General features: G+C 43.7%; 1 protein-coding gene across 2 annotated transcripts in view; it reads left to right on the forward strand.

The window, feature by feature from the left end:
* The window catches only part of VIL1 (villin 1), a 189,825-nt gene that overhangs the window by 31,482 nt on the left and 131,104 nt on the right, over positions 1–27,239 (forward strand). For both annotated transcript variants that reach the window (XM_085650036.1, XM_085650035.1), the window contains exon 3: positions 8,322–8,396. In XM_085650036.1, the coding sequence (XP_085506162.1) occupies positions 8,322–8,396 (75 nt within the window). The remainder of the gene's footprint in view (positions 1–8,321; positions 8,397–27,239) is intronic.

The raw sequence follows: 27,239 nt of genomic DNA on the forward strand, positions 1-27,239 counted from the left end.
TGCTTTTCAAGTTGAGTTTGTGGTGCCATATTGTGCTTCACTTTAAATCTATCTTTTATGAAGCTTCTCACTAGCTTTCTGAGGTGCTTCTATAGGGGATTGTGTTCATCCACAAGGCTGTCTTTAGTACATGGTACTGGGTTTGATGTTTTATGTAGATTGTGTCAGTAGGTTGTTCTCTCTGCTGCCAGTTGTACTTTGCTATGGCCTCATTCAGTAGTTTAGTCATCGGTTACATGCTGCTTTCTTTTTGGAAGTGATTTTGTAATTGTACTACTGAATTAGTATGATTCTTTCATGTAAGTAATTTCTTCCTAGATTTTGGCATCAGCTAGAAGTTAATTCTGCATATCGATTCTACCTTTCAATTGAATTCTCTTTTGGTGGCTTTGTTTTGGAGTTTGTTTTCTTGTTGAGTTCTGTCCATTGGTTGAATTCTCTTCTGAAAATTGTTTTTGCTTGCTGTTATATTTATCTCTAACATTTTGTTCTTCCTCCACTAGGCATCTGAGCTTCTTCCTTATCATTGATGTTCATTTAGTATTTTGGTTTTACGTATCAGTTGAATACTCTCTTGTAGTTGAGTTTCCAACCGGTCCTTTTGAAATTCATTCTGTAGTTGCAAGACTCTGCTAGTTAGATTCTCACCTGTAGCTTGTTTTGCCTTTATTTTTTGAGTTCACTCTACCATAGAGGCCTGTCTATGGGCTGGATTCTTTCCTGGTTGACCTATTTGTTGATTTCTGCTCATCAATTGGATTCTGGTGTTTAGCATTTTTGATGGAGCTGCATCTATCATAGGGTTCTACCAGTCTACTGGTTTCTCTGCTGGTTCTTTGTTCTTCTTTCACCCGGTAGCTGGTTCTGTATGTTTATGGGTTGCATTTTCCCTTGTAATTGGTCTCTGCTCGGCTGTGATGTTTGGGCATGGGTCTGTAAGTAAGTTCCATCCATTGTTTGGGATTACTTCTGTGGCTGAGTTTTGCTCTGTTTTACCAGTACGTAGGTATCATGGATGAAGTAATACACTAAGGTTGTTGAGTTCATCTATCTTCTGGTTCCCATAATTACACAGTACCCTAGTAGTTATCCACAGTAAGACACAACCATTGCTAACCCAGTACAAAAAAGTGAAGAGAAACAAAGAATGCCATGTCTACGAATATCATGAAAAACCAACCCGATCAATACTTCTGGTGATGTATTGATAGTGTAAGAAGCAACCCGCCCTGCCAATAACCATGGTTACAAAGGCAGCAGCAGTGTATGTTACCTCCTCGTCCGTTTTACTCACACAGTACTTATGTATATGTTTATCTCCATTCATGTAGAACCTAATTAGCAAACTAGGGGGCATATTATCAAGCACTGCGTTAAAATTATCGCCGCTTTAGCGGCAGAAAACTGCAGCTGAAACGGCGATAATGAGCTTGATAATATGCTGCAGAGAATTCCCATAGAAGCCCATGTTGACACCAGAACATGGGCTTCTATGGGAATTCACAAGGGCATATTATCAAGCCCATTATCGCCGCTTTAGCGGCAGTTTTCTGCCGCTAAAGCAGCAATAATTTTAACGCCATTTCTTGATAATATGCCCCTAGATTTTTCCTTTCCAATCCAAGATGGCCCCCATAACCATGAATTCAAATACATCACTTCCTGGGAAGCACTTCATGTTTCTTTTTTACACAGCCAATTACCATCTGGTTTGAGGGGAAACATCGTTTACAACGCGGGGATTACATCGCGATGCCATTACATCGCGGTTTTTACAACGCAAGTCGTTACAACGACTTGAGCTAGATGGCGCTCTAGGACAAGGAATAGTATAATTTACTATCCAACACCTTCCCTACTGTACGTAGACTGGAGTTGGAATAGTAAATTATACTACTCCTAAGTCCTATTCCTTGTCCTAGAGCGCCATCTAGCGCAAGTCGTTGTAACGACTTGCGTTGTCAAAACCGCGATGTAGTGTACCGCGATGTAAATGTATGCGTTGTAACGTCATACATCCGGTTTGAGGTATGTGTATTTTTAATTTGGTGATCACGCTCCTATTTAAGGCATATGGGATCACGGAGGATGTCTGTGGTTTGCTAGGCAACCTGTGGCAGCCTCAGGGATGTCGGGGAGCTATTTTTCTTTATTATTATTTTGTTTTCATTTAATTCCCCAATATTGCTGTTATTGCTGCCACTGATGTACTGGGGTGCGCAGCACTCATGCAGAATCAGTGCAAGGATTATTTTGAATGGAATCGGCAGGCGTACAGAATCTGCCTGATTCCAAGATGGTGCCTCCAGGTTTCTGCAGGGGGCATCCTCGCACTTCCTCCTGGCTTTTGCATCGGACAAGGAGCATGCTGCAGCAAGGACGGTATTGCCTGGGAAACCATTCGGCTTTCTCAGGAAGTTTCTTCTTGTGCCAGTCTGGTTTCTGTGTTTGTGGTTGCCTTGCTGGAGTTATTGCCTTGATCTACATATAGAAGGGGGATGGGAGCACACTGCTTCACCTCCCAGCACAGTTTACCCCTTAGCATTATGGTAAATGCAGTTCATTTTAAATGCTTACTTGAGTTTTTGCTGAAGCATTCGACCAAAGTTGGTGCAGGTTAGTGCTGTCAATCTCTAGACACATGTGTTTCTGGATATCATCCTTCATCAGTAGAGATAAAAACAAAATGTATCTGGGGTTGCTGAGCAAGCTGCCACAATCCTTTCAGGTCTCAGTACCTCTCACAGGTGCATCTCCAAAAGCTTGTCAGCTCAATGGCTCAAGGGAGCCTTTTCAAACAGAAGGGGGATGGGAGCACACTGCTTCCGAGAGAGGTACTGAGACCTGAGAGACTGTGGCAGCCTTCACAGCAACCCCAGATGAATTTGTTTTTTTATCTCTACTGATGAAGGATAATAGCCAGAAACACATGCCTAGAGACTTACAGCACTAACTTGCACCAACTTTGGTGACCCACTACAGCTAAAATTCAAGTAAGCAATCACTATGAACTGCATTTACCACAATGCTAAGGGGCGAACTGTGCTGGGAGGTGAGGCAGTGTGCTCCCATCCCCCTTCTGTTTGATCTACATATACTGGCTTCAGTGCTACTGGAGTTTGGATTACCATCTCCTGACTCTGACTTTGGACGTGACACATGCCCTATTATGAGTGATTTGGATGACACCTGTGGTGGCCGGGCCATCCTATGGGGTTGCTGTGTCCCCCTGATCTTCAAGCCATTATCGCTGCAGCTGTGGATGCTGCATTTCGTACCCAAGAGGGGGCTCCTCTGGCTAAAGTTCATAGGATGAATCCTTCAGTTGAGGTGGGTGAGGATGACATCTAGGGCCGCTTTGCACAGGGCACAGATCTGGCTGAAATTCTGCAACATGTGCAGGAGAATTTGGGCTTTGCAGCTGAGGAGGACTTTTTTTTACAGTATGAGCAGACTGAACCAGACTCTTTGCCCTTGCATGCCTCCATTCGCCATGTTCTTACGAATGAATGGAAAGATGTTGAGAAGCAGTCGTTCCCACACTTCTTGCTGAAATGTCACCCTTTGGATCAATTTGGGGAGGAGTTTCCGTCCTCGGTGAAGATTGATAACATTATGGCAGGGTTATCCTCTCGAGGGGCTGTGGTGTCAGAGGATGCTTCGCCTTCTGACGCTGTGGACAAGAAGGTGGAGGGGGCAGTGAAACATCTGTATACAGCTTCGAACTTTGCTGTCCGTGTAAATGTCTACTACACTTATGCTATTCAGTCCCTCCTGAAAGACTTCCATTTTTTGGCCGAAGAGGTGCAGGAGGGTGCAGATTTTTCGACCTTGTTGGCTTTGATGGAACTGTAGGTGCGGTTCCTCTCAGATGTCACTATTGACAATTTCTGTGCCTCTACAGCAGGTTCTAGTGCTGCTGTGGCGGCCCTTCGCAACATTTGGATGTGTTCTTGGAAGGGCGATGCTGTTCATAAGCAGTCCTTTTGAAATTGCGTTTTACAAGTTCTAAGGTTTTTGGCAGAGACTTGGAAGACATGATTAAGAAATCTGCGGAGGATGGGAAACTGGTTACTCCTGTATGGACGGTCACCAAGGGCAGAGGTTTTGGATACAGGAGGGCTTTTACCTCTGGGGGTAAAGCTCTGCCAAACCAGCTTTTTCATGGCAAAGGTCCTGGCCAGGGCACCCCATATGCTGCCAAATCCAGGTACTGTGCTGCTGCTGCCTCTCTCACCTCTCCACGTTCCATCCAGTGGGAGGTCGTCTTCAGTACATTTGGCACACTTGGACTTGTGTCATTTCAGATGCATGGGCCGTCCAAGTGATCTCAGAAGGATACAGAGTAAATTTCAGCGACACTCCTCTTTGCATTTTTTCGAGACTCCTCCTCACTCCCCGGGGAAGTTGGCTGCTGTACTCCAGGGGATTTAGTTGCTGCTCCAGAAGGCTGCCTCGCCGCCATACCACGCATCCGCAGAGCCACCACCGGAGGAAGGTCCTTCTCCTACCTGGCAGCCAAGACCTGGAACTCCCTCCCCATCCACCTTCGGCTGACCAAGGACCATCTCTCCTTCAGGAAGCAACTCAAGACCTGGCTTTTCGAGCAGTAACAGACCCCTCTCCCCCAGCGCCTTGAGACCCTCCGGGTGAGTAGCGCGCTCTACAAATGCTATGATTGATTGATTGATTGATAATTCCATTTCCGCCTGTGAAGATTTTCCATGGTTATTATTCTCTGCTTTTCCTGGTGCAGAAGGCGTCAAGGGAGTTCCACCCTGTGCTGGGCCTATAGGGGGTCAATCAGTATATCCCTCATGTATCCTTCAAGATAGTGTATCTCCTGCTAATTCTTCCTCTCTTTATGAAGGGCGAGTTCTTGACTTCCATCGATCTCATGGATGCCTTCCTCCATGTACCAGTGCATCCATCTCAGCAAACGTTCCTCCAGTTCGCTGTCCAGGGCAACCGCTACCAGTTCCGGGTCCTGACCTTCAGGCTGGCATCGACAGTGAGGGTGCTCACCAAGTTTTTACCACCATTGGTGGGCATTTTACATTCGGAAGGTGTCCAGCTTTTCCTGTATTTGGATGATTGAATGATTGCCTCTTGTTCTTTAACCAAGGCCCAGATGAAGGTTCTCAAGGTGACCTCGCTGTTGCAGGACTACGGCTTCTTAATCAACTGGAAGAAGTCCCAGGTCCTGCCATACCAAGAACTCCTCTTTATCGGGGCACACTTCAGGATGGACAAGGGGAAGGTCTTGGTGTCGGAAGAGTGCTGTGTACGTCTCAGCTCCCATTTGTTCTCTCTCCTTATTCTCCCACCAGCATCTGCAAGGACATGGCTTTGCAGTCAGGGGGAGATGTCCTCTACATTGGTACTGGTTCCTTGGGGGAGGGTGCATCTGTATCCCCTTGTTCACCATCTCCTGAGGCATTGAAACCAATTGTATCGGGTGTGCGAGACACTTGTTCCTGTGACTCCTCTGATCCATGGGGATCTCCAGTGGTGGCTGGACCCTGCTCATCTAAGCAAGGGTTTTTCTTTGGTTACTCTTCCTGTCCTGGTTCTCATGGCTGATGCTTGTGGAAGTCGCTGGGGCGCTACTCTGGGGAATTCCATGGCTCAGCGGAGATAGAATCGGACGGAGGCTCATAAGTCTTTGAATTGGAAAGAGCTGGCAGTAGTCCTGAAGGCCTTTTTGTTTTTCCACCCCCTGTTGTTGCGTACTTCAGTGTGTGTGCAGACAGACAGACAATTCATTATTCTGCCCATATCTGTACTGGCAGGGCAGCATGTGTCCTTCTTTATTTCTCCTTTCCCAGAGGGTTTGCCCTTGGGCCGAATCCCATCTCCTTTCTCTGTTGGCAGTCTATCTTCCGGGAAGGAGAATGTGCCTGCCAATGCTCTGAGTCGGAGGTTTCCGTCCTCTGTGACGATGTGTATGGATCTGGGCATCTATCAGTGCATTCTTTGTCAGTTTGGTCAACCTTGGCTGGATTTCTTTGCTGCTGAAGAGAATGTCATTCTTCCCCACTTCTGTTGTCTGGTTCCATCCTGGGCAGTGGATGTTCCCTGGCCCAGGAGTCTCCATTATTGTTTTCTACTCATCTCTCTTCTCCCTCGGGTCATTCAGAAGGTGGTACAGGACCAGACGGAGATTCTGCTGATTGCCTGGGCTTGGACGAGGTACCCTTGGTCCCCTTGTCATCTCTATCTGTCTGTCAGGCTTCATAGGATGTTGCAAATCCATCCATCCCCGCTGCGTCAGCCGCTGCTTCCGCTTGGACACTCTTCCCAGGTTGAGGCTTGCGATCTGACACCTGAAAAGCAGTCGCTTTTAGAAAAGGGGTGTTCTTTGGATGCTGCTGCACTGACACAGCAGTCCCGGCAGCTGTTTACTCTTAAGGCCTATGGCCGTCATTGACTGAATGTTTCCATCTGGTGTTGGAATAAGGAGTTGTCTTCTTCCTCTTGTGATCCTACAGCTGTGTTGGACTTCCTTCGGGACAGTTTTCAGCTGGGGTTGGCTGTCTCTTCCCACTGTAGTCAGTGGGCGGCTGTTCAAGCGGCTGGTGTTTTGTCTGTTGCCCCTCTGGCGGCTCGGTTCTTGCAGAGTAGTTCTCTTCAGCGGTCTGTTGTTTATTTCTGGGTGTCACTTTGAGACTTGCCCTTGGTTCTGCAAGGTGTGCCACCTGAGCCTTTGGAGTCCGTTGACTTCAAGTTTCTTTCGGCCAAGGTTGCATTTCTGGTGGCCATTTCCTTTTGGAGATGGGTTGGTGAGATAGGAGCCTCCGGATAAAGTGGTGCTTCGTACTAGTCCAGCCTTTCTCCCTAAGGTGGTGTTCTCTTTTCATTTGGATTCTGGTATTGTTTTGCCTACCTTTTGTCCATCTCCTGTGTCGGGTGAAGAGGTGCGTTTGAATTCCCTGGATGTATACTGTACTCTTCCTATCTGTGTGCAACGCACTGCTGCGTACCGTAAGTCGGATGATTTGTTTGTCTCCCATAGTCTGGCGAAGAGGGGTTTCAAGCCGGCCCTCTCTACCTTTGTCCTGTTGGATTAAGTTGGGCATTTCTCATTCCTATTACAAGGCTGGCCAACCTGTCTCTGTGTCTTTCCCTGGGAGGTCTACTAGGGGTGTTTCTACCTCCTGAGCAGCTTTTAAGGGGGCTTCAATTCAAAACATTTGTTTTGCTGCCACTTGGGCTCCTCCCTACACTTTCGTGACCCATTACCATTTACAATTGGGTGGAGATTAATCCTCTTATTTTTGTATGGCTGTCTTGAGATCTGTATGTTCTCCTACAGTGTAATATTTTGGGTCATTTGAGTCTTTTCTCTCATTAAATTCACCTGTTTTGTTTGCACATGGTGTGGTTTGCTTCGAAATCAGTGTTTGGCTTGGGTATGTACTTATACATAAGGACTGTGAGAGGAAGACGAATGAGCAGATAATGCCCGGTTACTTACCAGTCATTTTCATTACTTTGAGTCTGCCTATTGTTCCACTTGTTTCTGTTAATGCTTGATTATTTCAGGAAGTCCTTCCAAGGAAGTGATGTATTTGTACTCATGGGTATGGAGGCCATCTTGGATTGGGAAGGGAAAGTTAAGTTTGGTCATTAGTTTTTGCATGAATGGAGATAAACTCATACATAAGGACTGTGATGAGGAAGAAATGAACTTGGAGTAATGAAAATTACCGGTAAGTAACCGGGTATTAGGGAAGCATATGCCTTAATGTAACCGTTCACGCAGTAAATAATCCTGTCCATGGGCAGTAATTAAGCCTCAGTCTTCAGGGAGTAGCCCTATGCTCTCTACTGTCTCAGGTTCTTTTCATTATTTCTAATCTAATGTATCCTTCTGCTCAGTTAGCAAATATTTGTGCTTTTTTGTGCCCTGGTTAAGGCCAGTGAGGGGTAGCATAAAATGCCAAATTACCCGAAATTGCCTTTTTGGGTGTATGGATGTTCTTCAGTTGTTAAAAGGTAATTTGCTTGGAACACCGAAAATCCTTTACAGTCCTAAAATGTATGTGCACAAATCTTCCTACCATTTCTCAGGAAACAGCTCAGCTCCTTTGCTGGATATTAATTTCGAAATTTCAACCTAGATTCTTTTGGCCTCAGGTACCCTCTAGGGTAGATAAGAAGCTGCATGAAGTATGATGCATTCCTGCTCAGTAACCTCACCACTAGGAGGCGCTATTATGGAGAAACCCCGTACCCTTCTCATGGTGTTGGGGGGAGTGGTGGAGGGGAACTTAAACAAAAGCCTGGTGTTAAATACCCGCTGTGACTTTCTTTTTCAGAGCATGCAAATGGTTCCTGTGCCCGAGAAATCCTATGGTAACTTCTTCGAGGGGGACTGCTATGTTGCCTTAGTGGTAAGTCCTGCACCCAATTAATTATTCATCAATTAGTATCGGAGCAGGTAGCGGTAGATGTCAGTATCGGGACTGGTAGTGGAAACTGATAGCGGCACTAGTTAGTATCGGGGCTGGTAGCGGTAGATGTTAGTATGGGGCTGGTAGTGGTAGATGTTAGTATCGGGGCTGGTAGTGGTAGATGTTAGTATCGGGAAAGTAGCGGCAGATGTGCGTGTTGTGACTGGTAGTGGTAGATGTTAGATTAGGGCTCGTAGCAGTTGATGTTAGTATTGGGCTGGTAATGGTAGATGTTAGTATCGGACTGGTAATGGTAGATGTTAGTATTGGGCTGGTAGCGGCAGATGTTAGTGTTGTGGCTGGTGGTGGTAGATGTTAGTATCGGGCTGGTAATGGTAGATGTTTGTATCAGGCTGGTAATGGTAGATATTAGTATGGGGCTGGTAGCGGCAGATGTCAGTGTTGTGACTGATAGTGGTAGATGTTAGTGTTGTGACTGGTAGTGGTAGATGTTAGTATCGTGGCTGGTAGTGGTAGATGTTAGTATCGGGCTGCTAATGGTAGATGTTAGTATCGGGCTGGTAGCGGCAGATGTTAGTGTTGTGACTGGTAGTGGTAGATGTTAGTATCGTGGCTGGTAATGGTAGATGTTAGTATCGGGCTGGTAGCAGCAGATGTTAGTGTTGTGACTGGTAGTGGTAGATGTTAGTATAGGGCTGGTAATGGTAGATGTTAGTATCGGGCTGCTAATGGTAGATGTTAGTATCGGGCTGGTAGCGGCAGATGTTAGTGTTGTGACTGGTAGTGGTAGATGTTAGTATCGTGGCTGGTAGTGGTAGACGTTAGTATCGGGCTGCTAATGGTAGATGTTAGTATCGGGCTGGTAGCGGCAGATGTTAGTGTTGTGACTGGTAGTTGTAGATGTTAGTATTGTAGCTGGTAGTGGTGCAGATCAGGGCATATAAATTCTCCCTACTTCCATGGATAGAGTAATTTCACAGATACACGCACATACACTCACCATACACTTGGGCCCATTTCACTAACATACACTCAGATTACTCTATCAGTACCAACCATGAGAGAGAAAACCTACTAAACACCCTGCATCTACAACAAGGTCGATGAGACCTAATTGATACTGTCTTGAGTTATGATTTAAACAACAATAATCAAAATAGAGTACTCAATAATTGACAAGAAATAACCACCAACACTGTATTTAAAATTATGATTCTTTATCTAAAATTAGTTCAAATGGAAAAGCAATCAAAATAAAATCATTATTCTCATAGTTACCTATTCTAGCTAAATGTCATAAATGGGTCAGGACAGGTCTCTTAGTAGAAGTCTCCCAAGTCGCCGTCCTCACAGCATCGATCCTCACCAACGCAAGTTTGGGAAGAAGTGGCCTCAAAAATCCGAATGCAATGACCACGGACCCTCTCTAGTCTAGTATATTTATAATAAAAATTACAAAATAATAGCAACATACAATGTTCTGAATTTCCGTTGAGCCGCTGAGCAGAGCGAGCAGGAAAGGATGTAGCATCGCTACATTTGGAAAATCTCCGCTCAGAAAAAATCACAAAAATAAAAAAGACGGAAGAAGGAACTCAAGTTTACAAATGTTTCTTTCGAAGCCGCTCTTCCTTGATATCTCTAGCAGAGCCACCGCAGCATTGTCATTGTTCATTGTGGCCTTATCCTTGTCCAAGGCACTTGGACTTACGCCCAGAACTGCTGTCCTCACGGAAAACTTTTAAACCAGGTGAAGGCTGTGGTCAGGTGACTCTCGACCATGTTCAGCAAGGCCCTCTCATCAAAATTCGATCACTCGAATACAGGCTGTAAACGGCAGCCATCTTGTTTTAGGCCAAAACGAACCATCTTAATCGAAAGAAATACAAATAACGTTACTACATCATCGCAATGATTAAACAGTGTTAATTCCCACTAATACCCTTATGTGTATGTAATTAACTAGCTATCTGCAACATATTTAAGCATTAGTACACATTATTTCAAAAGCGTTTTGTGCTTTAAAACAAACAGCACCTAGCAACATTCATTAAATAAAACCTGCACATTATTAAGCAACATGTATGCTTTCCCACGTGTAATTTCTTTTGTTAATCAGGTTGGTTAATTAGAATTTACACACAAGACAAATAATTACTAATTATGAATTAGTATTTTTAATCACGACTTATAGACAAAACCGGAGCTTAAAAACCCGATAGATTTTCAACAGAAAACTCTGCTCCAGCAATCCCCCCTTTGGTGATATTATCACCAAATAAACAACCCCAAAAAAAAATTTTAGTCACATTTTAGTCCCATTTTAGGAGAAATTGGAAATGTCTTTTTCTTTTTCACAACACTACACACCAGACTCCCTTTCATCATCCCTCTTCGTCTCCAAGTAAACACTCTCCCTCAATTCTTCTAATTCTATTTCTTGTGGATCTCTTTTTGACCTTTCATTTCTCTTTTCAATATTTCTTTTGATTAATTTCTTTTTCCCTCCCCTGTTTTTACAACACAAACACCCCAATCTTAGTATTAATAAAGCAACAATTACACAGGTCAAAGGAAACAATATCTTACCTATTATAGTACTACCTATTTTTGCAATAAAACTCTTAACAGCAACTTTTTTATTAGCTATTTTGGTCCAGATACTTTCAGCTTCCAGTGGTACTAATTCTTCATGCAAATCAGTAATATTTTTGATATAGACCTTCAGGTCTTTGCTTTCGTCAGGAATGTAAGTGCAACAATGTTGAACTTTCAGCATTCCACAGACTCCACCCTCCTTGGCCAATAGAATATCAAGGGCAAGTCGATTTTGCATAGACATGGCACGTACGGCAACCATTTCCGTATTCACCAAAAGAAACCCACCAGCGGTACTTGTCGATAAGCGATCCACCACTGTTGACAGTTTCCGAATTCCATATGCATTTAAAGAAATTCCCACTGCTGGAATTAAAGCTCCAAAGATATCACCAACTATTTCTGACCAAGTTTCTCTCTTAAAACGTGTTAGTAAGTTAATATGTTCTACATCTTCTATTCTATCTATATGAAAGATCTTTGGAAAAACCAGGCCCACATAACACGTGCCATACCAATGGTCAGGCAACTTGTAATAAGCCTTGTTCCCACAAACATAATACACTCCTGGGAAAACTGGATCCTCTCCTCCCTTGAAACCCCATCCTGTCGCAATGAAGTATGTATCATGACACTCACTAGTCCCAACAAAATATGTATCATATTGGGATTTCTTGCTTGTAATGCATAGTTTACCCTTCTGTGGTGCATCTAGAGCTAACGTTGGACTAGCCCCATTTCTCAATTCTTTCCCCATCTCAATGTCCCAAATTGTCTCACTCATTTTATATTTCCCTGCCTTTTCATACATGCTCATTCTCCTTTCCTCTACCATGTTTAGGAAAGCCTTTTCTTCTTCTTTCAAGCTGCAAGTTAAATTGTTCTTAAAAATGTAATCTAACGTTAATTCTTCTTTTTCAATAAAAATCTCTCCAAAAATGTTAGCTTCTTTAGCTGGATTCAGCCTTTTGTTCATAGGCAATTGCCCAAAAATATTATCTTTGTTAGACATCACATAATCTATTTTCCCTAACAAATAGAAAACACTACTCAACACACTACATGAAATCCCATACGTAGCTGGTAAATGGTGATAAGTAACACCCTCTGAAACGGATGCAGGTAATTGCATACATACGTAGCAATCCCTTACTTCCATTGTCTTCACATATTCATATAGCAATTTTGAACAAACATTACTAGAAAAATCATTAATTGACCTATCTTTATGCATGTAAGTATTACTAATTCTAGTTGGAACTACTTTTTGTGAATCCTTCTTTACATTAGTCTCATTCTCAGTATGTATCTCAAATGTACCTATTGTAACTCTAAATGTAACTAATAAAGCTAAAACACCCCATAGTAGCATTATTAATCCAGTACAGCAACAGCACATTCTACACCATCTTTTCAAAAAGGCACATCTACTTTGATTATTTTCTATGTTAGCCATTTTACTACTTTGACCGTGTCTTTTGACTTAGCCTCTACTACTCCACTACTGCTATTCTTTATTTCTGGATTTCTTCAGACAGCTAAATTTCAGACTTTATCCTTTTCACTTTTCACCAAGTGATTTCTTCAGTTCACTCAATTTGGATATTCATCACTTTTCACTTCTTCAGCAAATCAAATTGTATCAGATCATCAACAACATCCTGTGCATCCGACTCTTCTCCAATGTCAGTCAGGATAACTTTTAAGATTCCAACAGATTCTCCCTTTTCCTCAACCACTTTTCTCAAGATCCCCTCCGGATTGTCTCGATTCACTGTTTCTTCTTCTTCTCCTTCAGACAGTGCTACATAAGACCATTCCGGTGATCTGTACTTTTGGTTGGGTCTTCTAATTCTCTTTATCTCCTCAGGTTCTTTTGACTTCTTTTGCTCCTTTTTCTTCACTTCATTTTGACTCGACACCTCATTCACTTGTTCAGCTTTCGATGTATTTGCTCTTATCAGTCTGTATCTCAGCTTCTTTACTCTGTTGTTAGGCCAAAGATCTCCTCTTACAACCTTTTTTGGTCTTGTTTCTTTATTATTTCTTTCTCCAATCCAAGTTCTCTTTCTCAGAACTCGACCTTCTGATTTTTCATTCTCACTTTCATCCGATTCTGTTTCAAATGCCTCTTGTTCTTCAGCAGTTGTCTTTTGCTCCACACTCTTTATCACCACTGTTTGAGACTTCCCTATTTCTTTCCCTCCTCGGGTCTCCGACACGCAATCTTCTTGCTGTCTACTTGTCCCTTCACCTAGCTTATCAGGTATATTCCTTACACCTCCTCGGGGGTCTTCCGCAATCTGTCCCTCCCTATCTTCTTCTGACCCTACTTCTTCAAGTGTAATCTCAAGTGGATTTTCAACCTCCTCATCTGATTCAGGAGTAGTCTCTGTGGAACTGCTCTTTTCTCTTCTTTCTTCTCCACTGCTTGTTGGAACTTCAGGCTCTCTCACAGAATCTGATCTCCCTTTTGAAACTCTCAATGTTTCTCTTGAAGCTTCTCCTGGAAAGAAAGAATCACCTGACTCTCTTTCTCCTTCACTCCTTCCAGAATTCTGATTCCTTGTCACTGGTTCTGTTTCTTCATCATCACTGGAATCTGACTCTTCAAAATACTCCTTACCAGTCCCATCTTTTGGGTTTGGAACTCTCAGAGTATGACTTGCATGTACCCAGTTTTTCACACCAGCACACTTCACTGCAGTTGTCGTAGTCAGAATGACTTGTCTTGGCCTTCCCCACCTTGGAACCAAGCAATTTCTTCTTCTGTGCACTTTAATCCTCACCCAGTCCCCTGGATTCAGATCATGAGCTTGCTTTTTCTCAAGTGTAGTAGCGTCTTCTCCAACCTGGTGAAACACAGAATGAACTGCGTCAGCCAGGCCTTTACAGTAATCCAAAATCATGTCATCAGTTATTGTCATCAACTTGTTGACAGGCACAAATGCATGACGCATTGAACGTCCCATCAAAATCTCATGTGGACTCAAACCAGTAGTTCTATCTGGAGTAGATCGAATAGTCATTAGTACTAGAGGCAAGACATCAGGCCATTTCATTCCAGTGGCTAAACACATCTTACCAATCCTGTTCTTAATTGTGCCATTTATCTGCTCCACAACACCAGAAGCCTCTGGTCTGTAAGCACAATGTAGCTTCTGCTGTATGCCCAATGCTTCACAAATCAAACTCATGAGCTCATTATAGAAGTGTCCACCTCTATCAGACTCAATTGTTACTGGAAATCCATACCTAGGAATCAACTCTCTTAACAGTAACTTTGCCACTGTTATTCCATCATTTCTCCTAGTTGGATAGGCCTCCACCCATCTCGAGAACAAACAGACTACCACTAGAACATACCTCAATCTGTTCACTTGTGGCATTTCAATGAAATCAATCTGCATTCTGGTAAAAGGACCACCTTCTCTGCCTATCGTTCCTAGACTCACCACTGTCTTTTTCCCAGTGTTAAATTGCTGGCAAATCAAACATCTTTGACAAATGCTTTCTGCAATCATCCTGAACTTTGCATTGTACCAAGTCTGTTTAAAAGACCTGATCATCGCATCCCTTCCCAAATGTCCCTGGCCATGATACATCCTTGCCATTGCTGACAACATAGAATTTGGCATGACTGGTCTACCATCTCTATAGATCCAGACATGATCTGTTTCTCTTGGGGCACAACCTGCCTTGATCCAGTCTTTCTTTTCTTCCTTTCCTGCCTCATCCTGCCACTGTTTCACTTCATCCCACGTTTCTAGAACATTAGTAAACATCACAGAACAAAAAGACATTTTCCCTTCTCGTTCCCTATTAATCGGGTGATTATTTTTAGCACAATACTGTGCAATGTCGTTCGCAAATCTGTTTCCAATTGTCACAAAATCATCTCCTTGTCCATGAGCAGCACATTTTACAACTGCTAATTCTTTAGGCAGCTGTATCGCCTCAAGCAATTTTCCAATCACCTCAGCATTCTTTATTGGAGTCCCACTCGACGTCAAGAAACCTCTCTGTAGCCAAAGCTGGCCAAAATCATGCACAACTCCAAATCCATACTGACTATCAGTCATCACAGTCACTCTCAGATCTTTCCCAATTTCGCAAGCTTTCGTCAATGCCACCAATTCAGCAACTTGTGCAGATTTCACTCCTTTCAATGGTGATGCTTCCATAACTTCTGAAACCTTGCACACTGCATATGCTGCACACAACACACCATCATCATTCCTCAGACATGATCCATCCACAAACAGCACATGATCACTCTCAGGCAATGGAAGATCTCTTATGTCTGGTCTCGGTTTTGTACAGTAATCCAGCACATCCAAACAATTGTGATCATCTTCTGTTTTTATACCCACACCTTCATTATCCGGCAATAATGTTGCTGAATTCACATTCACACATCTCTCAAGAGTCACATTTGATGCTCCCAGAATGACTTTCTCATATTTAGTCAGCCGACTATGTGACATATACAGAGTTCTGCTTCTTGTCAAAAGAATTGCCACATTATGAGGTACAAATACCCTTACAGGATATCCCATTATGATTCCTTCACTCTGTTCCAGACTTTTACATGTTGCAGCTACAGATTTCAGACAACCTGGTAAACCCACAGCTACAGGGTCAAGTGTCGATGAGAAGTACGCAATAGGCCTTCTCAGTAATCCATGTTTCTGAATTAACACTGAAAGTGCACATCCATTTCTCTCACTGCAGTACAACTCAAACTCTTTTTCATAGTCTGGCATACCTAAAGCAGGGGCTTCACACATTCTGCTCTTCAACTCCTCAAATGCTGCCATTTGTTCTCCATCTAGTTCCAATGGGTCTTTCATCTCACTTTTTGTCAGTCTAATCAGTGGCTTTGCTATCAGGGAGAAATTAATTATCCACTGACGACAATAACCCACCATCCCCAGAAACATCCTCACTTCTCTCTGTGTCTTTGGGGCTTTCATTTCTCTGATAATTCTGATCCTGTCATCAGTCACCTTTCTCAGACCCTTTTCAATATTGTGTCCAAGATAATGCACCTCTTTCTTGCAAAATTGCAATTTGGCTGGAGATACCTTTAACCCTCCATCTGCCAGATGATTCAGTAAAGCTATGGTATCTACTTCACAAGCTTCACGTGTCTTTGATGCCACGAGTAGGTCATCAATATATTGCACTAGTACTGAGCTTTCAGGCATGATCAAACTCTCCAGTGACTTTTTCAATAACTGATTGAATATCGAAGGACTCTCTGTGTACCCCTGTGGGATTCGACACCATGCTAAAATACGCTGGCCAAACCTAAATGCAAAAATCGGCTGGCTATCATGATGCAATGAAATTGAAAAGAAAGCATGACACAAATCAATCACAGTGTACCACTCAGCATCATGTGGAATCTGATACAAAATCACTGACGGATTTGGCACAATGGGACAACATGCCACCACAATTTTGTTAACTTTTCTCAAATCCTGTACAATCCTGAACTTCCCATTAGGTTTCTTTAGCCCCATTATCGGTGAATTACATGGACTACTCAGTAGTTCTCTCAAAACTCCTTGCTGAATCATTTTCTCAATTATAGGAGTTATTCCTTCAATTATTTCTGGTGTCATTTTGTACTGAGGAATGTTAGGATAAGTAATTCCCTCTTTCACTGAAATTTTCACAGGATCTACATTATTCATCAATCCCACATCCTCTCCAGTAAAATCCCAAACTGTCTTTTTCACTGTGTCTCTCAGCTCTTGAGGCAAATCCTCTGGATTAAACACAGCATATGCACCAACCATCTCACTTTCTCTATTATCTAGAGTCATTCGGTACAAAACATCTTCATCTTGTGTTTCAAAAGCTATTCCATCCGGAGTACAAAAAAGTGTACAGTTCATTTTACATAGCAGATCCCTGCCCAACAAATTCACTGGACTAGTGTCACAGACTACAAATCTGTGCATTTCTGAAAATTTCCCTATTTGTACCCTTACTGGTTCAGTAAGATGTGTCTTGATTTGTGTATTGGCTACACCAACTACTTGGATTGCTTCATCCGAGAGAGGAAGATTTCTAATATCTGCTGACCTGACAGTTGATCTCGTCGCACCTGTGTCTACTAAAAAAGTAACACTTTCTTCATTTATTTTTCCATCTACAAATGGTCCTGCCTGGTCTATTTCTAGAGTTGCACCAAGTATGCACTCTTCCTCCTCTCCTCGGCACCGTCAATAATCACCTTCAGACTCACTCCCTTCATTCTTTAACAAATACTGTTGTACCTGGTTAGAACGCCTTGGTTTGTTTACCTGCTCCTCATTGTAGAATCCCGAATCCTGATTGTACTTTTGTGACCCTCTACTCTGCGGCAAGGGCGGTTTTGGCTCTTGGCTCTGCTGTCTCACAACCTTCTGTTGTTGCTGCTGTTGATTATTCCCCTCGTTCTGCACCTGTTGATTTAAGGGTTTACTCTCGTTATTCACTAATGGCGGATTGGTACATTCAGATCTCCAATGTCCCAGTTGGCCACAGTTGTGACAAGGGAACTTCTTCTTCGCTTCCTCAAGATTCCCCTTTCCTTTCCCTGCATATCTGGGCCTATTCCCTGGATTATTTGCCTGTTCCACCAACTGTGCTTCTTGTCTCTCCGCAACCTTCACTTGTGCCCACATTGCCTTCTCTTTCAGCTTTCTCTGTTTTGCTTCAATTTCATCACTGAAGTACTTTGCATGTCTCAGAATCTCATCTATTTTCTTACTCTGCCAGTCCACTGTATGCTCACGAATTCTCTCACTAATCTCAGGTCTCAGGCCATATACAAATCTGTATACAAAATGACTCAAATCCTTGTCACCCAGGTGCTCATCCCCACTGAATTGTTTAAAAGCCAGTATCAGCCTCTCATAAAAAGCATGAACTGATTATTTTGCTTCCTGATGTGTTCGATCTATCTTAACCCAGTCTGTCTCTTTTGGAGGTACTTTACTTTTCAGGTATACAATCACCTGATCATATTTCCTCATTACCTCTGGATCTGGTGCTCCTGTTCTCTGATCTCTTGGATATTCCTCATTAGGCCAACTTACAACTATTTTACACTCAGCCCACAAGTCTGCTGGAACAATTATATCAAACAGACTATTCAGGTCAATCCACAGCACTTTTGACAATTTCACAAACCTGTCTACCTGCCTATACCACTCGACGGGCTTTTCTCTCAGCCGAGGGAAATCATTCGTAAATGATAGAATATCCTGTCTGGTCCATGGAACATGTACATATCCTCCTCCAGGTATTTCTCTCATAGGATAAGCATCCACTGTTTTCTCTTTTTCTCTCACAGGAAATGCTGAATAAGTCCTGTCCACTGATTCTTCCCTTTTCTTATACCACCTATCCTTCCATTTTTCTACGTCACCCCATTTTCGCAATAAGGCGATCATTTCCTTAATCTGTCCTGTTCTACCATTACCATTCAAATTTTCAATATCCTTGTCTGTAAAATCCATCCTGTAAGACCTCTGCAACGCTTTCACCTTATCAATGTCAACTCCTTGCTCACTCGCTATTGCTCTTAACCTATCATGCGTATTTTTAGCTCTCCAGGTAATATTTTTGCACATGAATAACAATTCTCCATCATAATGGTTTTTCAGAATGTCTGTAGGAATTGTCCCTGCAACAAGCTCCTCTAATTCTATGCGTAACCTGGCCACATCAATTGCCTGGGAATCTTTATCCCTCTTTTGAAGGACTCTCATCCAATCATTCAAATCTTCAGCTGTTATTTCAGTAGTTCTTTTCACTGGAACCACCTTTTCTGGCATCCTCTGTGGTTCTAACATTGGCATCCCTGAACAACTAGCATCACTAGTATCCAATCTTGAATTAGACTGTACCTCTAATCCTCCACTGCATGTGTCACGTCTGGATTGTCTCAAATCATCATTACTTTCTGTCCTTTTTTCTGAATCTCCTGAGGGACCAGCCAAACTTGTTATCTTATTCCCAACATATGGAACCACCAAACCATTTTCACTCATCCTCTTTTTATCAAAAACAGGCATAACCGGACCTATGGTTACAGGCACCGTAACAGCTTCCAGATTCTTCGTCAGTTCCCTAATCTTTTCAGTCAGTTCTGATGTAGTTCTGGCTAATTCCCTCGTATTCTCATCACCACATCTTTTCTCTTTTTCTCTGAAAGGGTTACCACTTCTTAATTCAGGTGTCCCAACTTCTGTCTCAATGATACGCAATGTATCTCTCATCGGAGAAACAACTGGTGTGCTCTCTTCTGGTTCTGGTCTATATGGAGGTGGTCTCTTGTAAATCATGTCATTCAAGATCTCATCCTCATAATCGCTAACTCCATATCTTCTCACTTCTGCCTCAGGAACCCTCTCCGTACCCTTCCTTTCTTCCTTCTCGTCAACTGTTCTCATAGGATATAATCCCTCTGACATACTAGCATCTCGCCATCTCCTCATTCGGTCATGATGAGTTTCACGATCATGTTTCCTCCCAAACATGTACCTATAGTTGCCACCAGATCTCTGTTTTTCTCGCTCATGTACTTCCTCTTCCCATTCCACCAAAGCCTCAAACTGTGTCGGCCTTGGTCTAGGCTCTAGACCCATCATTTTCTCTCGCAAATTTCTCAACACGGCCAGATTAAATGAACCATGTTCTGGAAATGCTAAGACACCATCTTCCTTAGTATACCTAGCCCAATTCTCCAACCATATACAGGTATGATACCCATATCTCGCAACCATGAAGGATGCAGGCGTTTTCGTTGGAGGTAACAATTCACCTTCTCTTGTTTTAACATCTTTATCCTTGTCAAACCATCCTTTAATTTTTCCGAACAAGGATTTCTTCTTTTTCTCTTCCTGGTAATACATTTCTGTGTTTACCAAAACGTTCTAATCCCTTCTGTAATACAACTATACAGTACGATATTTTATCCAATAACAGCGCGACTCACACCAACGCACCAATCCTGGAGCGTCTTCGTCACCTTGTACCCCTTCCAATCCTTGCGCGGCTCACACCAACGCACCAATCCCAGCGCGAGCACTGTTCTGATCTACTATCCAATCAGAGCGCGGTCTGTATTACGTCAGCAGTCGCTGCAGTCGCTCCTGTCTTCTGTCTCCTGTCACTCGTCTACCCCTCCTTTACAAAATCTTCTCAGTAGACTTCGTGTCAAATTTTACAAAATCTATTAGTTACAACATATAAACATCTCCATTGTCTGCTTCGCTAACCATAGAATAGTAAAGAAAATCTATTTCACAAGAATCCCGTCTTTTCCCTGAAACAGCACTCACTTCTGCTTCACTACGGAATTAATTCTTTCGTTGACACAGTAGCACATCCCTCTACTCTGCCCTTCTAACATGCATTCATTAACTGTTTCCTCTAGGACTGCTCCAAAGAGTCTTACAATCAATTAAATGCTCATACATTCACGCACTTTCATACAAGGAATATAATACATACACACAGAATCCTGCCTTCCCGAGAACAGCGAACAGTCTGTCCTACTACAGAATTATAACACGCATTAACCAAGCAGCGCTTACTTCTGCCTAGTCCTTCAGACAAGCTCAGAGAATACCTATTACTTCTCCCGCGATAAGCTTTAACGGCGAACCTTACGGATCCCTGGGACTTAAGACCAGAGTTTCACAGATAACCTTCGCTATCATACACACTCCTTTTATACTAGAAATATATCCCTAATAGTAACATACGACGATGTCACTGATTCCGAACCCAGACAATGTGACGCGCAACTTCAATTGTCACACGTTTTTACTGCATACGTACAGGTAATTCCAACAATCCCGTCTTTACCGAGAGCAGTATATACTTCCCTCTGCCCTACTACGGAACTGCTACCAGCTCCCAAATTCCAGAAGCACTACATAAAACTCAACACGACGACTCCAACATATAGTATTAGTACATATACCAACATCAATCAATAATCAATAAATCAAAAAGCCAATGTACAAGCAATCTAATCAGATCAAGACAATAATCAAAACCATCAAATTCTGCTACCAGGAAATTGGTGCAGATCAGGGCATATAAATTCTCCCTACTTCCATGGATAGAGTAATTTCACAGATACACGCACATACACTCACCATACACTTGGACCCATTTCACTAACATACACTCAGATTACTCTATCAGTACCAACCATGAGAGAGAAAACCTACTAAACACCCTGCATCTACAACAAGGTCGGTGAGACCTAATTGATACTGTCTTGAGTCATGATTTAAACAACAATAATCAAAATAGAGTACTCAATAATTGACAAGAAATAACCACCAACACTGTATTTAAAATTATGATTCTTTATCTAAAATTAGTTCAAATGGAAAAGCAATCAAAATAAAATCATTATTCTCATAGTTACCTATTCTAGCTAAATGTCATAAATGGGTCAGGACAGGTCTCTTAGTAGAAGTCTCCCAAGTCGCCGTCCTCACAGCATCGATCCTCACCAACGCAAGTTTGGGAAGAAGTGGCCTCAAAAATCCGAATGCAATGACCACGGACCCTCTCTAGTCTAGTATATTTATAATAAAAATTACAAAATAATAGCAACATACAATGTTCTGAATTTCCGTTGAGCCGCTGAGCAGAGCGAGCAGGAGAGGATGTAGCATCACTACATTTGGAAAATCTCCGCTCAGAAAAAATCACAAAAATAAAAAAGACGGAAGAAGGAACTCAAGTTTACAAATGTTTCTTTCGAAGCCGCTCTTCCTTGATATCTCTAGCAGAGCCACCGCAGCATTGTCATTGTTCATTGTGGCCTTATCCTTGTCCAAGGCACTTGGACTTACGCCCAGAACTGCTGCCCTCACGGAAAACTTTTAAACCAGGCGAAGGCTGTGGTCAGGTGACTCTCGACCATGTTCAGCAAGGCCCTCTCATCAAAATTCGATCACTCGAATACAAGCTGTAAACGGCAGCCATCTTGTTTTAGGCCAAAACGAACCATCTTAATCGAAAGAAATACAAATAACGTTACTACATCATCGCAATGATTAAACAGTGTTAATTCCCACTAATACCCTTATGTGTATGTAATTAACTAGCCATCTGCAACATATTTAAGCATTAGTACACATTATTTCAAAAGCGTTTTGTGCTTTAAAACAAACAGCACCTAGCAACATTCATTAAATAAAACCTGCACATTATTATTAAGCAACATGTATGCTTTCCCACGTGTAATTTCTCTTGTTAATCAGGTTGGTTAATTAGAATTTACACACAAGACAAATAATTACTAATTATGAATTAGTATTTTTAATCACGACTTATAGACAAAACCGGAGCTTAAAAACCCGATAGATTTTCAACAGAAAACTCTGCTCCAGCAGTAGATGTTAGTATCGGGCTGCTAATGGTAGATGTTAGCATCGGGCTGGTAGCGGCAGATGTTAGTATCGTGGCTGGTAATGTTAGATGTTAGTATTGGGCTGGTAATGGTAGATGTTAGTATCGGGCTGGTAGCGGAAGATGTTAGTGTTGTGATTGGTAGTGGTAGATGTTAGTATCGTGGCTGGTAATGGTAGATGTAAGTATTGGGCTGGTAGCGGCAGATGTTAGTGTTGTGACTGGTAGTAGTAGATGTTAGTATAGGGCTGGTAATGGTAGATGTTAGTATCGGGCTGGTAATGGTAGATGTTAGCATTGGGCTGGTAGTGGCAGATGTTAGTGTTGTGACTGGTAGTGGTAGATGTTAGTATCGTGGCTGGTAGTGGTAGATGTTAGTATCGTGGTTGGTAATGGTAGATGTTAGTATTGGACTGGTAATGGTAGATGTTAGTATCAGGCTGGTAATGGTAGATGTTAGTATCGGGCTAGTAGCGACAGATGTTAGTGTTGTGACTGGTAGTGGTAGATGTTAGTATTGGGGCTGGTAGCAGTTGATGTTATTATTGGGCAGGTAATGGTAGATGTTAGTATCGGGCTGGTAATGGTAGATGTTAATATCGGGCTGGTGATGGTGGATGTTAGTATCGGGCTGGTAGCAGCAGATGTTAGTGTCGTGACTTATAGTAGTAGATGTTAGTGTCGTGACTGGTAGTGGTAGATGTTAATATCGGGCTGGTAATGGTAGATGTTAGTATCGGGCTGGTAGCAGCAGATGTTAGTGTTGTGACTGGTAGTAGTAGATGTTAGTGTTGTGACTGGTAGTGGTAGATGTTAGTATCGTGGCTGGTGGTAGATGTTAGTATCGGGCTGGTAATGGTAGATGTTAGTATCGGGCTGGTAGCAGCAGATGTTAGTGTCGTGTATCGGGCTGTTTGTGGCAGATGTTAGTGTTGTGGCTGGTGGTGGTAGATGTTAGTATCGGGCTGGTAATGGTAGATGTTAATATCGGGCTGGTAATGGTAGATGTTAGTATCGGGCTGGTAGCAGCAGATGTTAGTGTCGTGACTGGTAGTAGTAGATGTTAGTGTCGTTACTGGTAGTGGTAGATGTTAATATCGGGCTGGTAATGGTAGGTGTTAGTATCGGGCTGGTAGCAGCAGATGTTAGTGTTGTGACTGGTAGTAGTAGATGTTAGTGTCGTGACTGGTAGTGGTAGATGTTAGTATCGTGGCTGGTGGTAGATGTTAGTATCGGGCTGGTAATGGTAGATGTTAGTATCGGGCTGGTAGCAGCAGATGTTAGTGTCGTGACTGGTAGTAGTAGATGTTAGTGTCGTGACTGGTAGTGGTAGATGTTAGTGTCGTGACTGGTAGTGGTAGATGTTAGTATCGTGGCTGGTGGTAGATGTTAGTATCGTGGCTGGTAATGATAGATGTTAGTATCATGGCTGGTAATGATAGATGTTAGTATCGGGCTGGTAGCGGCAGATGTTAGTGTCGTGACTGGTAGTGGTAGATGTTAGTATTGTGGCTGGTGGTAGATGTTAGTATCGTGGCTGGTACTGATAGATGTTAGTATCGTGGCTGGTAATGATAGATGTTAGTATCGGGCTGGTAGCGGCAGATGTTAGTGTCATGACTGGTAGTGGTAGATGTTAGTATCGTGGCTGATAGTGGTAGTAGTAATAATAATAATAATTCCTATTGGTAAAGTGCGAACATATCACCCTCAAGGGTCTCAAGACGCTGGGGGCCGTCAGGGAGATTAAGTGAGCTTTTGCCCAGAGTCACATGATGCTGAGCTGAGCTGCCGCCCGCGCCTGGAATTGAACCGTGAGCCCTGCGCTCCGGAGTCGGCCGCGCTTTTTCTTTTTTTTCTTTTTGAGGCATTTCATAGCAATAATAAAAAAATTCTCACCAGTTTGTCAAGACTTACACTGTTTGATTTGCCAATGCAGGTTTTTCATGTATTTACAGTAATTACATATGGCAAAAAGTTTTTTGAATGGGTATTTTTCATTTGTATCACTTTAGGATGCATTCTAAATAGTGCTGCACTGCTGAATGCATTTGTTTAACAACCGAAACTGTGATGTCCCGCTGTGTGCTGAGGAAAGTTCGTGGGCTCCTCCAGCGCTGTTTACCTTCTGTCCTTGAAACTGCTTTGGTCACCTCTGAAGACGGGCGTCACATTGGCAGTGTTAGGAGCCACAAAGGTCACACCCGTGGCTTTTGCGACCCCTCCATTACGCATGTTATGCAGACATTCACAGGAAGATCTATCGTGGTATTGCGTTGCCTTTGCTGTCATGAGTTGTATAGCAAGGGCAACGCAATCCCTAAGCTATATTTACCAAGCATCGTACGGCCACCCTGCTTGGCCCTGCGTTGCCTGATAAATCTGAGTAACGCAAGGCAGCACGGGTCGCAGCCTTGCGTTACTCTGTCCTGGGCGGTGCGTGGGTCGAGTGTGGGTGTTCCCATGCTCCACCCATGGATCGCGGTGCATTCCCAGATTTACCAATACTGGTAAACCTAGGACTGCATTAAACTGCTACGCCTTCCAACTCCAACGACATCACCCCCTCTCAAACCCTCTGCGACTCCCTAGCCTCATTTTTCCACAACAAGATTGCAGACATCCACAACAGCTTTGACAACCAACCCGGAAACCAACCCACCCCACCATCTGCTGTACACCTTCCCCCCGTGAACACCCTTAACGCCTGGAACCCAATCTCCACTGAGGACACCATCCGCCTGATGAATTCCATCCACTCAGGATCCCCCACAGACCCATGCCCTCACCACGTCTTCAACAAAGCAGACTCCGTCATAGCACCGCACCTCCGAGACGTCATCAACTGCTCCTTCAACTCCGCTACCTTCCCAGAAGACTGGAAACACGCTGAACTCACTGCCCTCCTGAAAAAACCCACAGCAGACCCCACCGAACTCAAAAATTACCGCCCCATCTCGCTTCTTCCATTTCCGGCCAAAGTCATCGAGAAAGCTGTCAACAACCAGCTCGCCGCCTTCCTCGAAGCCAACAAATCCCTCGACCCCTCACAATCTGGCTTCCGAGCAAAACACAGCACTGAGACCGCCCTCATCGCAGCAACAGACGACATTCGAACTCTACTGGACAATGGAGACACAGTCGCCCTCATCCTCCTTGACCTCTCTGCAGCATTCGACACAGTCTGCCACAGCACCCTTTTACAGCGCCTCAGAAACATCGGGATCCAAGGAAAAGCACTTGATTGGATCACCTCGTTCCTCACCGGAAGAACCCAGAGAGTCCGCCTTCCACCATTCAAGTCCGAGGCCTATGAAGTCATCTGCGGCGTACCACAAGGATCCTCACTCAGTCCCACCCTCTTCAACGTATACATGAGCCCCCTCGCGGCCATCGCACGCCATCACAACCTCAACATCATCTCTTACGCGGATGACACCCAACTTATCCTTTCTCTCACCAATGACCCCAGCACCGCCAAAACTAACCTACACGAAGGAATGAAAGAAGTTGCCGAATGGATGAAACACAGCCGTCTGAAACTGAACTCAGACAAAACTGAAGTACTCATTCTAGGTACGTCCCCCTCTTCATGGGACGACTCCTGGTGGCCGGAAGCCCTCGGAAAAGCACCCATCCCGACGGACCACGCACGGAACCTAGGCGTCATCCTGGATTCCTCACTCTCAATGAACAGACAAGTCAGCGCCGTATCCTCTTCCTGCTTCAACATTCTTCGCATGCTCAGAAAAACATTTCGCTGGATCCCCACCGAAACAAGGAAAACTGTCACCCACGCTCTGGTCACGAGCCGACTGGACTACGGAAACACCCTCTACGCAGGTACTACCGCAAAACTCCAGAAGAAACTCCAACGAATCCAAAACGCCTCAGCCAGAATCATATTAGACATCCCACGCAACGAACACATCTCTGGTCACCTCAAAGACCTCCACTGGCTACCCGTCAATAAGAGGATCACTTTCAGACTGCTTACCCACGCACACAAATCACTCTACGACATCGGACCAGAATGCCTCAACTCACGTCTGTCCTTTTACACCCCCTCCCGCCAACTACGCTCTTCCAGCCAAGCCCTCGCCACTATCCCTCGCATCAACAAGACCACCATGGGAGGCAGATCCTTTTCTTACCTGGCTGCTAAAACATGGAACTCTCTCCCCGCATACCTTCGCCTCACCCAGAACCACCTAGCATTCAGAAAGCAACTCAAAACCTGGATATTTGAAAGGTAATCCTCCTCCCCTTCCTAAGCGCCTTGAAACCCTATGGGTATGTAGTGCGCTATATAAGTTTTGTGACTTGACTTGACTTGACTTCCCAGGGGAGGTGCAACATGAAGGAATATCTTAATTTCTCCTCGTTGTTTCCTCTGTCTAAGCGTGCTGCGGTTGTTTTTGTGCAGCAAGGTGTCCCTTATTGCACAAAAACAGTCCTGGCTGCAAGGCAAACATCGTAGTACCATGGTGCAAGGGTGTCTGTGTTGGCGCTTGTCAGCCACTACTGCACCAGCACAGGGAGGGAGCAGGAATGTGCCATATCTTGATTGATATGGTGCCTTCCTGTCCTTTCCATTTAATTTCAGGCAGCAAGTTGCCTTGCTGCATTGCCTTGCTGCGTTGCGTTGCCTGGAAGAATGATAAATCTAGCCCTCAATCTTCAGTGTCTGGTGCCGTCAGGCGGGCAACTAGAGCCAAATTTCGGGGGGGGGGGGGCTGAAAAAGATTTCGGGGGGGGGCTAAGTCTTCGAGCCATAGGCAGAGT

This window comes from Triturus cristatus, chromosome 3_2 (assembly GCF_964204655.1).
Source record: "Triturus cristatus chromosome 3_2, aTriCri1.1, whole genome shotgun sequence".
Lineage (NCBI taxonomy): Eukaryota > Metazoa > Chordata > Amphibia > Caudata > Salamandridae > Triturus > Triturus cristatus.